The following is a 14,671-nucleotide window of genomic DNA, read 5'->3' on the forward strand; positions in this document are numbered from 1 at the left end:
ATAGGTTATGGTGCCCTAAGGGTTGTAGGCAATCATGCCTCGTCGTAGGGATGCTCCTGGCACGGCTTATAGCCGAGACAGCTCTTGGGTTAATGTCGGTAATTCGGTCAGTCTCGGTTTCTCTCTGCGTCCCAAAGATAGAGAACATGAAAGGCGATTTTCATTTTATCCCTGCTGCCTAGTGACTGGTCGGAACCAACTTCATTTTGTATTTGTCGCGATGCCGCAACCCATCCGGACAGCGTTGCGCAGCCTGCTAAATGCCAAACCTTACTACTCTAGCTTTAATCCAATAGGTAGACTAATCTCTTTTTAACCCAACTGATTCGTTTGGTGGATTTCTAACCCACCCAAGGTAAACGATGTTTTCCGCTATTCCTTTTAACGATAACCATTTCTTAACCTCGTCGTCTTTAGACATAAATCCGGCCTGAATAATATCTTCCATTTCATCAGATCGTGTTTGAGCGAGGCTTTGCCACGCATTGTCTCCCGTCCGTGAAACGATTGTCTGTGTTAGGAAGGATATTATAATAAAGACAACCACTACAATGTGAAGAAACAGAATGGACCCAACTACAATCAGGCCGCTTGACGCCCTTGGAAAAGGTACATCAGTAAACCACGAAAGCAAAGGTGTATCAGTTATATCAAAGTATGGAAGGACATCGTAGTATGCTGTACTAGCTAGGATGGTGTAATATGCCTGAAGAGCTCGTACTGGGCTCTTTGTATTTTGAATAACGTCCTGGAAAATTTGATTGTGTAGGCGGCTGTTGTTTTGCATCTTATTCATGAAATCAGCGTTAAGTGACCATAGGCCTGGTGTTCTGGTATCGCAGTCGAAGCACGCAAGTATGTTGAGATTGCAGTCGGTGCAAAACTTGGTGCCGGATGTCCAAAGGTTGTTTATAGCCTCCCCAACAAAGTTTTGAGCTGGAAAAGACATATAGGTGAGTCCCAGTGCCTTTGATTCCACGTAATGGGCCCGGATCTGATCCTGTATCTGTTTTTTTGTTGTTTCTAGAGTCAAGATGCCACGCTCTGTGTAACTCTGGTTTGCACTGCCTGGTGGTTGATGCCCATCAAGCTGTTTCTGGACAGCTTCCGTACCAAACGTACTTTTTGATACATCCCATGCTGCCAGCCGTGGTTCAATAGCAGGATTTCTTGTGCTTAGGGTGATATTGGCGTCAACTGAGGCGAAAGAATCGAAACATAGTGTAGTGGCAATACGCCATCCAGGGATACGTGCCATAGTGAACACTAACCACTCATCCTCGGGAGTGACTATAAGCTGTTCTGCCTTTCCATAAAACTCAGGCCGCTTTGGGTCTGCGTGGAAGAGGAGTCCAGTATCTTTCACGCCGTCGACCAATGGTTGATTGGCAACGGTAGGGTACGAGGCGACAGGCGTGATGTTCATTAGTTGGTAAGCGTGACCAGTCATTAGAGGGATTTTCTCATCCCCGAGAGTGTAAAATGGTTCCCCATTACTTCTTTCTATATCGTATGAGATGTTGAAGGTCTTAGACTCAAGAATATCGGGATAACGCGGATCTAATGAAGATACTAGTCGCGGGCCGGTATAAATATTCGTTTTCGCGAGGTTCCATTCGTTACCACTTTTGCCAAACAGTATTTTCTGTGAGTCCCGGAAGTTGACCCGACGAGTATAGTTATTTTTGTCCATGACAAGGAAGTTATCTCCTCCCCCTGTGCTTGTACGTAAATATACTGGCATGTGAGCTAGAATAAGGCCAGGTGGAGCGACATCAGGGTCTATAGAAATGGTTCCATTGAGAACCCAGCGATCGATGGTCTTAGAATCTACATCGCTCGTAGATTTTGCCATCAAGGCAATGCCATAATCTCTATGCATCCTTGGCCTGACGCAAAGAACTCTCGCGTCTAATATTGTAGCTGTTCCTGTGAAACTTTGAATCGACGTTCGTTCGGCTTCGTTTACAAAGGGTAGGAATACTCTGTGAGTCACACCTGTGTCGACCACGGCATTTGTGAGATTCCCTGATATGGAGTAGTCTTGAGCGAGATAGTGTTCCTGACGTTCTGCAAACATTGGAAAGCCTTTAATAGACTCACTCCAATAGGGCCTCGGAGTTTCGATTCTTCCTGCGGTTTGATTGAGGTTTTTAAAGGACATGCCTACCAGTGTCATATTCCTATTTGCAACGCCCTTCAATTTACCTGTTTTGATGTCGGCGACCAATGCAGTTGAAGTGAATTGGAGTAGTAGCGTAGTGCAGTAAAGTAGTAAGGTGACCGCGCTCCAGAGACCTGCCCGAGCAAACATGTTGTTTAGAGCAAGAAGCAGACTTAAAGGGCCATTATTAACAAATCGAAGCGGTAAAACTGCTGCCGAGTTGTAAAGTAGTACACCACGGCGTTCCAGTATAATACTGGCGAGCATTGAGGTTGCAATACTTTTTCGTTAGTTATATCATTGTTTGAGAGTGAAAGTTCTTCTTACATTGCCTGAGCAGTGACAGCTGTTCTCAAAATAACAGCGGAGATAGTGGTTGAAATTAAAACTCGCCCACTTAACACAATCGTGACCCATACGCGGTTCTTTTCAGTTCCGTTTGGGAATGACCATAGGAAGCATAGGTATGCTACCGCTCCGAGAGCCGAGATGAAAGATGCCAAAAGTGTTGCAAAGGTCCAAGGAGACAGCTTCTGGAGCGATTTGAACTCTCTGCGTTGCGTAGTAGCCTGAAGTACACTCGAATTTCCATGAAATGCATCTTCTACTTCTTCTGTTTGTTGTTCGCTAACCAAATCGTTGCTAAGTTCAGATTGGGTCGGTATAAGTGACGCGGCACTTAAATGCTGATGTACGCAAGTATCATCTGGGAATGTTTCGTCGATAGAGATGGTACTCCATCTCCTAGTAACTATTATCGATGTGGGGTATGCGGGAATATGGCTTTCAGTGAGTTCAAGCGCCTCCTCTTCGACTTCTTGGCGATGCCGAACACGACGGTAGGAAGTCATGATATCGTTTAGTCAACCAGATTAGCGCAACTCGGAGGGAAATGAAAATTAAGGAACTAACAGATTGCATTTGCAGATTATTCCAATTTAGTGAGAAGTAAGTGACTACCGGGTGAAGCCTTATGCCTTTCTATTAATAAAATCGAGCATAATTGAGAAACTTTGGCTTGCCAGTACAATCCACCCTATTCTAAACAGGATAAATATCCTAGGCCGAGCTAATCACCATCAGCTGAAAGAAATTCTCTAATTCGCTGATTTCTATATGTGCCTAAAGGGCAACGATGACTGCATATGCATGTCCGGGGGTCCCTGACTGGGGGTTGAGATCCTCAGATGACGAGATCAAAGAGGCTAGAATTGCTGAATCACGCAATACGCTTAGATAAATGCTTGCGTGTGTACTTTTCAACATCTATATCCATCCAAACGCGTGGCAGGTGGTCTTTTGCTCAACTGTGGGCTAGGAAGTGGGTAAGCAAGTGGATGAGGAAGTAGACGAGAAAGTGAACGAGGAAGTGGGCGAGGAAGTGGGCATGGAAAACCCCTTATCAGCATGGCCGGATAATATTTCCTAATATATAATACTTTGCCTGCGTTCTAAAATCTTAGCACCACTTTAGTACTTGTGAGTGTCATGCAGCTGTAGGTGTAGCTCCTACAGCCTCTGCAGCTGGTTTGGCTCTAAAGGCAATAAGGCATCAACCTGAAATCGCCCCGTTGATTAGCACTTATTTCTAGCTGCGAAGTCCTTTTGTTCTAAACCAATGAGACGGGTAGTCATAGTAGCCTGATAGGCTTAGATGCTTAGATATCACTTTTGGAACTTGCTCCACCGGCGCGCATTTGTGGATGCAAAGTCCATCTGTTTTGAACCAATAAGACGCCGTGGTAGCCTGGATGCGGCTCAGTCAGCAGGCCTGATGCCTGAATTGCGGCCGAGATTATCTCTGAACTTCAGCTGTGTAGGCGTTCGTAGCTTCTTCACTTCCAACTTCTTCGAAAGCAAGACCCTTCGTCTCATTGTCACAACATCGATCATTTTCACTCTGCCTACACCTGCTCCGCATGCATTCCTACCTCGGGCCTAGACTACTCCCTCGTGGCGCCGAGGTGGAGATCGGCGATCTTTGCCTGCCCGTCTTCGCCCAACATGACATTGACACGAACACAGCCAGGAGTGGTCAGTTCAAGAGCCAACCATACGCCACAGAGGAGGTCTGGGAACCAATGCGAGATACCATTACCCGGCTCTACCAAAGCGAAGGTAGGCCGTTACAAGACGTCAAGAGGATCATGGAACGCGATTACCGTTTTCACGCCACGTAAGCTACCAACGTAGATACCCTGTGGCCCAAAACTAAACGGCTAACAACAGAGGCTTTCCAGGCAAAGAATGTTCAAGACTCGGATCGTTCGATGGGGGCTACATAAGAAGTTGAAGGAGGAGGAAGTCATGTATATGCTAAAGCTTAAGCGGCAGCGGCTGGCGGCTGGCAAGGATTCAAGCTTCAGAATCCGGGACCAGGATATCGACTGGGATCGTGTTGAGCAATATCTGAAACGCAGGCCCGACCTGGAGCACAAAAAGTACCCGTCTAGTCGGAGTACGTTGGGACTTGACATCACCTGTCGGACACCTTCCCCGATACCAGACCCTTGCGTCCCCTACCTCCTGGAGCCAACCCTAGACATCGACATACAGGAGGACACTATGCGGATTTTCGAGAAGTACCACATCAAAGCATTTGAAACCGACATATGGGTCTTGGATCATAAAAACCTGTGCGAGCACGGTTTTGTCTACGTCCTACAGACATTATCCAATATTGGCAAGATGCCGAAATTGCTCAAGCTGAACCAAGCAGAGGCAGGTTCTAGTACTCTGCGTGAGGGATTGAAATCCCTGAGATACATTCTCCAAACTCGAGATTCGAGGTTCTACTATGCCCTTTTAGTCAATGTCCTGAACCTAAAAGGCGATTTTGGAGAATACGCTATTCGCTTCGTCCACCAAATGCATCAAGAGACTCTAGGAGACCAACATGAATTGAGTCTTTTTTGGAGTAAGATCAAAGTGCTTCCGCAAGAAAATCGCCTCGAGGCGCTAAGGGCCATCTTTGTTATCATCTACAAGCGTGTTGAGGGTAGAGCTGCTTCCCAAATCCAGCACGTTTTGGATGTTCTTCGAATGAGGTGCGCGCTTCTCAAACTTCTCAATGACGTGAACGGAACCGAGTTTCGGACAATTATTTCGAGCCATAAGGCGGCCGCAGAGAATTTGCTCGAACAAGGCAGATACGCCTTGTCGTGCAGGGCTTATTTGGGGCTGGCTATTGCGCAGTTGGATGCAGATGAATATGAGCAAGCGAAGGAGACTCTGGCTCAAATCGAATCTATAATTAGAACCAGGCCCAGCGGATCTAGCAAGGAACAGTGGCTGGAAAAACAGCATGAGGACCACTGCTCAATGAGCACTCTGTGCCCCCGCAAGAAGCCATACGAAAAAAGTATCAGATATGCTAAGATGGTGTATGGTTACTATAAAGGTCATTGGGAACCGTGGAGCAGGTGGTCCTCTGCGGCCGCAGGGATGATTATCCATGCCCATCGTCAAGCAAAAGCGGAAGATGTAGGGGATTCAAGGGTGTGGTTCGATGTTTTGCATGCTATTAGCTCATAGGTTCAAGTTGTATGTACTGAAACACTTTACGGAAGGATCAATCAGGATGGTGACATGGTAACACCAAGACTAATATCATTAAGCAGTGTCATTTAGATGCGATGGCGAATTTCTAAACATGCAATCACTTATGTCAAAAAAATTGCTCTCTATAATGAGAATAATATGCGGGAGGGCCCTGATTCATTGAGTAGTTAAAGAACCCTTGACAGGTCACCGTGGACGTCGGCAGCAAACTGCTGGTCGAGCCCTTCCACAAGTAGCTTCTTATGTTACTGAAGCCCCTCGGACCTATTGCCGTTGATGTGGTTGCACTCCATTTTAGCCTTGCTTTTTATCCACACAAAAGAATAGTCAATCCGACATTTGGCAACGGCGCTAGCTGCTGTAAGCTTACCCAGCTGGTGACCTGCAACCTAACACGACGTCCTTTTGCAACCCAATCACATCCGGAAGTGAAAACCTAACCAGATAAGAAAGTGCAGCACGGAAGAAAAAGGCTGTTCATGTCAATCCTAATGCCAACTTCGCCAACATCAGCAACATCCAAAAGCCCCGTATTGAGGCCGGCGAAGTTGAAAGTGATACAGATAGGTCCAGGGCATCTGATTATCGTATTGAGGCTGAAATTTGTATTGTAGGGGCACGTATGTCTAATCAAGAGTTAATTGAAATGGGTAGTTGTGTTGTGATAGCATCGTTTTTGAGTGACCGACATGTGTGGGTGTTCGAGAAGTGACTACAGTTTGGTCATTGGAGGCGCCCAAAGCTGCTGGGGCATTAACTTAGATTTCGGGATCTTGACGCGGCAGGGCATCTGGCAATCAAATTCGGGCTGCGCCATGTCCAGATGCCCGGGTCGAGCCAGAGGACGTCGTTGTATTGCTTGCCGTCGCTGGCAACGTCGAGCAGCGACACCTGCGACCAGAAGGGTTGCACGTCGACGTTGAGGTTGTCCTTGGCTGCGATGCCCTTGCCGTCCAGACGGCTATGTACTTGGCGCCGATGGTGACGTGGTGCTCCCAGCAAACGCTGGCGTGGTTACCCTTGAGAAGCACCAGCATCTTCTGGCACAGCTGCCCGCCGATACAGTCCTGGGTGTAGGTTGAGAACCACGAGTACAGGCCGGCGCCGGCAACGACGATGTCCTCGCAGCCATGCATCACTACGGCCCACTAGTCGCCCGGTCTGTGCTGCACCCCACATACTGTATAAGTGGTTAGTCTCGAGCATCCAGTTGATGTTATTCGCCGTATACCCTGTTTGCATGGGGACACTAAAAGCCGTAGTTGTGGTTGTCATGTCATGGGATCCTTGCTACACTATACCTTACCTAGGTAGGTATGTTGGTTGCCCGCCGATTCGATGACTGGTCCGTCGAGGGCCACAGTGTGCTGTCGGCTCTCGGCTGAACATCACCAACACCAACAGGTGCTGCTTTTATCCAGAACGCCGTATTGCCAACGACACATACTAATCAACAAGAACAAATGGGAAAACTCTGTATGCCTGTCGACAGGGGGCACTCAGGGATGCGTCTCGCCCGCGCCGCTCGTACAGGCAATGAGAAGACGCAGCCGCTGCACCGGGCGGCGCAAGTGCGCTCGACAAGAAACAACTCAAACGACCCTCTTAACTATGACGCCGAACCCCCAAGTATGAGAATGGCCAGAACTCCCTTATGCAGACAGCCCAGTCACCCAAGCACGAGAGAAAAGCATGAAGTCGTTTCATTTCGGCGCCGCATCCTCGCGCACCGGCACCGCCCTCTGGCTAGCCGTTGCCTCCTCTCTTTTTCTCTCCCACCACTCCTCAGCTGAGGACGGGAAGTTATCATGCAAGCCGTACACCTGGGATTCCCTTTCCCTCAGGCGCATCGCCGCCGCCGACGACCCGTCGACTCCAGGCCGACTGAGGGCAATCTCATCGTCGTCAAGCCGGGGGAAATTAAATTGCCGGTACTGGGCGGACACGCCCGAGGAGGTCAGCTACTACACCTGCTCGATGCTGGCCCAGCGATACGACTTGTCTAACGACATTTTCTTCACCCTGAACCCGGGCTTGGACAAGGACTGCAGCAACGTCAAGTCCCAGGCCGAGTATTGCGTCTCCGGATGTGAGGTTCCGTCAGACGCCATACCAACATGGGTATCATGACAATAACTGACCATTTCTGCCCAGTCGTTGAGCCCGTCAGAGTCTTCGACGGCCTCTGCGGCCCTAGCCACAATAACGCCACCTGCCTCGGTACCAACAAGCAGTGCTGCAACTTGGAGACGTGGACCTGCGGCGACTCGACGTATGTGGCCGTGACCCCGAAATGATGAACTACACCAAGACTTACATGACATGCTGCCCCCCTTAGTGAGGACTGTGCCCCTGGCACCTGCTATGAGGGCGACTGCGTGGGTGACACCGTCTATAGCACCGACGGCAGGTGCCGCCAGGCCTACAGCAACTGTGAATGTACTGGCCGCTGGGGAAGCTGCTGCAGCCTGGATGGACGGTGCAGTATAGGCGACGCCTTCTGCAGCCTCTTCACCTGCTAGCAAGGCGACTGTAACATCTAGAAGCAGGACGACCAGTCGGCCGGTATAATGTAGATGAAAGACGGCACTTATAGCGGTGTAAGGGGGGATGAGGTGCTCGGCTGAGTGGGGGAGGTACTGCAATGTAAATGGTGTATACAGCGAGAAGTCAGCTAACTGTTATATTGAGTAGGGGTGGTGAGTCTCAAATGCAGTCTTTAGGTGTTCTAGTTTTAGTCCTCTATAGTAGAACTAATGTCTATACAGCTAGAACGGGTTTAGAATCTACACCTTGAACTTGACATCTACCGTCTCTATATCTACAGCCCTTTCAACTTTAACAGCACTAGAAACTATAACTTTAGGCACCGCTAGAACCTTAGTGGTAACTATAATCACCTATAGAGTGGCCCCCTCCCCTACCTATACTACAGCTTAAATGCATCTAGTATTATAGATAACTTAAAGGGCCTATATTTATATAGTTATAACTATAATTACTACCCTACTGGTTTATATATCTATACTAGACCGGCTGTAGAGCTAGCTGCTAGTATACTGGAACTAATAGGGCGCTACAGCTGTCTAGATAACAATATCACTAAAGACCTAAGGTATTATATAGACCTCTACAAGTTTAGCTATAGTTTTAGATACTGCCTGTCTGGTGCCTGTAAGTACTGCTAAGATAGTCTACTATAGATATTCCTATAGTGCTGAATCCATTTAAGCCTCTATCACTAGCAGTAATATATTTTATGCTGGTGATAGTCTAGAGTTATATAGGGCCAGTAGCCTATTATTAGTGTATATATAGAAGTAAGGTTGTAGAAGGTAGAGAGAGAGGGGTTGCAGTAAATTAGTAACAAACATACTTATCTACTTAAGTCTCAGCCCTAAATGCCCTAATTACTGTAGGAAAAAGGGAAAAGGAGGAGAAATAAAGAAGTACTAATATATATATTAGATCAACCGGCCTATCTTAATTATTTTCTTCTTGGAGCAGCCTTTCTAGCTCGCGTACTCGTGCTGCGGATCTCGCCTTCATCCTCTCTATGACTTTACCCGAGGCTTCGTTTCTCTTGGCCCAGCTCCATTCGACCGCTGGCGTGGGCATCTTGTGTAAGTAAGCCCACCTATCCTCAGTACCAATGTTCAACAGCCCATCGCCGAATTGTAGAACGGCCAACTTCGTCTCGGGCGCCCACAGTACACCCTTACCATCAATCTTGCCTAGGGCGTACAGGAGCCTCTCGCGCATACCCATAGGCCATGGGTGTACAATAGAGACGTACTTGTGGATCGTAAGAAACGTACTACAAGCTGTTACCTTGAGTTCAATATCTTGAGCCTGCGGTCGGCGGGGGTCGTTTTTTTATCGAGACAGTAGCGGTTTTGCTCGACCCAAAGCTCTTCCCACAAGTCGAAACACATGATCCTGACAGTAACAGCCGGGACCTGAGGTACGCTTTTATGACACGTGGTGCCAGGTTACAATTAGAAGCTCTTGTGACACGGGGTGCCAGCTCGGCGCGACATCAGCGGACCCAGGGCGGAATTAGGGTTCTATGACGTCGCCTGGTTCGTAATACGGCTTGGGCGCGACCTGGATTGCGCTCTCAAGAGGGCCGTTGAGCGTCCACAAGAGTCGATTGCCGGCTGGTAATAATACTTTAAATGTGTGGTTCCCAGTTTCCGAAATTCCCGCCATGCTGGTGGCGACGGACAGGCCGGTTGTGTCTATTGTTAGAGGTTGTGTGTGTGTGTTCTGTTTTGATTGAAGTAGAATTGTAGTGAGATTGAAGTAAGGTTGGATTGGGGTGGCCTGCGGATAGACGAGGCGGGAAGAGTAATGTACCCCTTGGCGACCTACTTTACGCGCTCGAAAGTGGCGTTCCTTACTTACTCGGCGGATTGTGCTTGAAGCTTAACAAGTCTGCTGACACCTTATCAGTCCGTGGGTCTTAATAATTTCTACTACGCTCGACAAAGCACGTAGGCTTGTTCTGAGCCTTCGCCGGGAGACGCCTTCATGCTTCATGATGCTTGACTGACTCATCCGCCTTTACAGTCGGAACAGGATTGCCCTACATGGGATAGGTGCCACTCGTTTAAATAGGTCTACTGCAGGTCCAGTAGATTACTCTAAGCACTTTGTCAGATTGACGGCTGTGTCTGGATACGAACCTGATATACCTGGCTTATCTGCATTATTGCAATTTGTAAGAACCGGTTAGAACGGGCAAATACAAGACAAAACCCTGTGGCAAGCGCGGGAGTGACCGGCATCCAAGATGCCTCACATTCCAGATCGCCCAATACACAGGACTTGCCCCCTGATCGACTGTGTTGCATTATCGGATGGCCAGGCAGAGTCCTAGATCCAAAGCCCTAGATCCTGGGCATCAGGTGGTATCATAGGGAGAATGAGAGACAGCTTCTTAGTATACAGCTTGTGTGTTCATGGCAGCCGCTGGAGGATTTTACATGTATCTAGGCATTTGTGGAATATTTTACCGGGTGGCCCAGCCCACCCGCGAGGCTGGACATGCGTCCAATGCTGATTTACGGCTGAACCACTTCCTTGGACAGACACTCGCTGGCCGTGTTCATGTCAGTGTTTTTTAGACGATGCATAAGTGGGTAAAGATAGTTTATTTGCACGCTAGCGCCACAAGGGTTTCCAGTGTTTTACTTCTAATTCTAAATAAACAAAACACGAATGCCTAATTGAGTCGCCAATGATGGTTTTAGTCTTATCTATGCTAAACGAATGTACGCCTTGTTGGTTCAGAACAAAAGGACTTCGCCATCACCGAATTCGTAGCAATGTTGACGGTCACTTTCAGCACCTGTGGGTGTGCGGCACCTGGTCCGAGTCGTAATTCCCCGCTCATCTTCGGAATGATGTTGGCAGCCCCTTGTGTTGTCCGCGTGTCGTATCGTCTGAATTTGATTGGCACTTGGCAAGCTGTCGTGCCTTTGTTATGAATGGTTGCCTACTTTTCCGTCCGATTTAAGATTGATGCCGCAGCCTGCCTACGTGAACGTAGAAGAGCCAATGATGCATCGCCGGAACAAGGAAGCGGCTCTATGTGGAGCAGTGATCTAACGGCTACACCTCAATCAGCAGCAGCGGCAGGCAGCGCTGCTTAGACTGTGATGTACCTTTAGTTCCTGATCGAAATTGCTGGTACCTCTGGCACAGCCAGAATCTGTAGATAATAAAGGTACCTCGTGGCAGTCGATGGGATAGTTCGACAGACAGTAGCGCCTCTAGGCTAACACGGCGTCTTATTGGTTTAGAACAGAAGGACTCTGCATGCACAAACGGGCGCGGATGGAGCAAATTGAGGTTAGCTTCACGATCAGAAATAGACGCTAAAGATGATGCCCCACTAGTTCGGACTCTTCCGATGGCTTGCGGGCAGAATCGGGAACTCGAACAGAGTACGTAGATAAGCTAAAAGACTTGCAGGCGCCCCAGGCAGTCGGGGCACCGGCCAGTAGCGGTGTTAGCGCTGACACAAGGAGTATGGTGGAGGCTGTGGAGGCCGGCTGTGGGGGCTGCGTCCGCATCAATATCCCGGACGACCTGTCGTGGCATCTCGGTCTCTTAATGAATTTGTCATCTAACATGGCCTGGGTTTCCTTTGGGTAGTATACTGACACTCAGATGACTTCTCGGAGGGAACATGGGTTGTGGTAGAGCCCGTTCCCGCGAACCCATAATAAATTCCTCGGTGCGTGTATGTACTTTTTATCCAGCACGCAATCGTTGGAGGGCCATGTTCTGGTTAGCAGAAGCGGTCCAGCACTTCAGCGCCGTATCCATAGATAGGTCCGAAACAAGACAGCAGATGAGAATTGATTCAATAACGGACACATGGGCTTCAAGGAAGTGGCAGGCGACAGCTTGGCAGCCAGCAATGTTAAGCATATTGGTCTATTGTCTACTACGTGAGTGACGTGCTGTTGACACGGCTGTCTAGCCTAACAAAAGAAACAGAACAGGGTCTCATGGCCATAATGCCTATGCCCCTTGGAGCAGCAGGGAATCGAGCATGGGTTGAATGCACGACTCGGATACGCAATGTCCAGGTCTGGCAGGAAGTTTATATATAGAAGGTAACTCGCGGGACTTAAGCACAGCCCATGCGGTTCGTAGAAGAATACAGCCTTTCCACGCTCCAGAGGCTTCAACTCCTTTTGAGGCAGAACTGTTGACACGTCCAACGGAAATGGAACGAGTACAGAAGCCATGTTATTGGCTGAGGCTGCGGCTCAGGTTGGGACACTATCTGGATGCAGTAAAGGCGTCCTGTCCAAGCGGTCCTGACAGGGGCGTCAGACTAGAGGTGTATAAGTACCTTTGATAGGCAACGGCTAAGGGTCTTTGGATTTCCACTCCATTTGTATAACATCTTTGTATATTGCCCTACAGCCAAAACAGCAACAGCACTGGTGACCAAATCATGGCTGGTGTACCCAAATACAGCACGCTCGAGGTAGACTCTCGACAGTCACGCAACGATGTGCCCGGCCTCGAGGTAAATCCTGGCCAACCATACAACGGTTCACCCGGCCTCGAGGTGTACCACGGTCACGGGACGGGCCTATGGGACGCCGAGGACCGTTATCTTCAACCCAGCACCGAAACACACCACAAACCAACGGGCACTAGCTCCGTGTTGCATGACGCTCAGCAGCTTGACCGAGACACTCCAATCCCTGGAGCTGGACGGAAAAAGACAATTTGTGGTGTTTCGCGGTGGATTTTCATCACGGGACTTGTGGTTGGTCTTTTGGTCCTTGTTGGCGCCATCGCGGGTGGTATTGCGGGAGGTCTGCTCAGCCGCCGGAGCACCACTGCCAAGGTTGCAGAGGCCGCTAGATGCATCCTCGAGACATCGAAGCTCGCGGCAGCAAACAGGACCATAGATGAGCGCGTACAGAGAACCGTCTTATTCCAGGACACCTCCGGTGCACTGATATCGCGACGCCGACTGACACCTTCGCCCATATGGGAGACTGCCAACGTCACGCACGACTTCGCAAATACCAACACCAAAGTCGATCTTCCTCATGGCGCCCCACTAGCGGCAACAGCCTGTGCGGACTGGGGTTGTGGCGACACCATGGCCTTGTATCTTGGTACCGACGGTTATCTTCATGCTGTCAACGATGATAGCAGTATCCGGGGTAGCCTAAGTTGGTATTACAGTGACATGGTCCATACCGCCTATTTACGCGCTTCTTTCGGTTCACAACTAGCAGCGACAATAACTAAATCTTTTTTTGACACCGAAAAAGATGGCACCCAGCTCGGAGTCCATCGCCTTTTGGCCTACCAAGGGCTGGATGGATACATTTACGTGGTTAACGATACTGATAAATATTTAACTCCGTCGCACCTGGATAACTGGCTTCCGAGCTTGACGCCAAACACGAGTCTGGCCATGATATCTCAACCCCGAGCGTTAGAACTTGACCAACTGAGTCTAGTGGCGGAAGCAATAAATACGACGGATGCTTCTAAGTGGGAATTCGCCATGGTCGAAGCCAAATACCCTACAGGGAACGATAACTGGACTAGAGGTAGGTCAAGGTTTCCTCCTCGTCTTCCCACGCACAAAGCGTTAAGTTGGTCATTAACTGTATTCACAGGTGCCGATGTACTCACTAACGGCGTCCTACCCCAACTCTCATCGTCGTTGGTGATGCAGCAGTTTGCTGTCACAAGGCGCGACAAGTGGACGGAGAGCATCTACCTTGCACTTCTTTCCGACGGGACAATAGCAGGACGTTCGCTAGGACTGCAGGACACAACGATGAAGACAATTCAAATCAGAGACTCGGGGGGGCAGCTACATGCGGCGAACTTCTCGGCCATTGCGACAACGATGGATGGTTTCCTGTATGGTATATCCAACGACACTATAACCGAGTACTCATTCGATGCATCGGACTCAACTATCTTGAACTTTGAGTCCACTGTATATAACAAGACTGCAATGCTGGAGGATATTGCTAGGATATTTTGAAACTCGTGAAGCTTGAAGGAAGCAAGGGACTATGTGTTTGTCACAGTTTTAGCTGTTGGAACTATCAACTGAGGAATCAGGTGCTGCGATATTTTGGTGCCAGTCATTACTCGAACGCGGGTACTTGTAGACATTTAGTAAGGGAGAGAAAGAAGGCGAGTTAGTTTTCTGAGTTTTGTCGTTGCTGGCTGAGAGCTGTTTGGGTCGTGGTTTGCAACCGGTGCGGCGGACTCTATCGAGGTTATTAATAATACAAGCGACTTTAACATTACTGACGTTTCTTCTTACGATAGCGAGGCATCTAAATCTTTGCACCAACAGTATCTTTTTATATTCTCTTTAGGATTTTTTTACATTAGTATACTTATATTAGGTTAGATAGCTTCTCTACTCTTCTACGA

General features: G+C 48.7%; 4 protein-coding genes across 4 annotated transcripts; 3 read left to right on the forward strand and 1 right to left on the reverse strand.

The window, feature by feature from the left end:
• Positions 1-4,083: 4,083 nt before the first annotated feature.
• On the forward strand, positions 4,084-5,698 carry EsH8_II_000009 (Clr5 domain-containing protein; the record flags this gene model as incomplete). Its single annotated transcript, XM_083263307.1, has 2 exons — positions 4,084-4,340; positions 4,405-5,698. 2 exons carry the CDS (start codon positions 4,084-4,086, stop codon positions 5,696-5,698), a joined length of 1,551 nt encoding a protein of 516 aa, XP_083120629.1.
• Positions 5,699-6,478: 780 nt separating this feature from the next.
• Positions 6,479-6,931, reverse strand: EsH8_II_000010 (uncharacterized protein; the record flags this gene model as incomplete). Its single annotated transcript, XM_083263308.1, has 3 exons — positions 6,479-6,686; positions 6,744-6,792; positions 6,907-6,931. The coding sequence occupies 3 exons, from the start codon at positions 6,929-6,931 to the stop codon at positions 6,479-6,481; spliced, it is 282 nt and encodes a 93-aa protein (XP_083120630.1).
• Positions 6,932-7,188: 257 nt separating this feature from the next.
• On the forward strand, positions 7,189-8,247 carry EsH8_II_000011 (uncharacterized protein; the record flags this gene model as incomplete). The annotated part of the gene is made up of 4 exons (XM_083263309.1): positions 7,189-7,354; positions 7,395-7,814; positions 7,880-7,997; positions 8,064-8,247. 4 exons carry the CDS (start codon positions 7,189-7,191, stop codon positions 8,245-8,247), a joined length of 888 nt encoding a protein of 295 aa, XP_083120631.1.
• Positions 8,248-12,701: 4,454 nt separating this feature from the next.
• Positions 12,702-14,270, forward strand: EsH8_II_000012 (uncharacterized protein; the record flags this gene model as incomplete). The annotated part of the gene is made up of 2 exons (XM_083263310.1): positions 12,702-13,824; positions 13,894-14,270. 2 exons carry the CDS (start codon positions 12,702-12,704, stop codon positions 14,268-14,270), a joined length of 1,500 nt encoding a protein of 499 aa, XP_083120632.1.
• Positions 14,271-14,671: the final 401 nt, after the last annotated feature.

The sequence above is a fragment of the Colletotrichum jinshuiense genome, chromosome 2 (genome assembly GCF_051148585.1).
Source record: "Colletotrichum jinshuiense chromosome 2, complete sequence".
Taxonomy (NCBI): domain Eukaryota; kingdom Fungi; phylum Ascomycota; class Sordariomycetes; order Glomerellales; family Glomerellaceae; genus Colletotrichum; species Colletotrichum jinshuiense.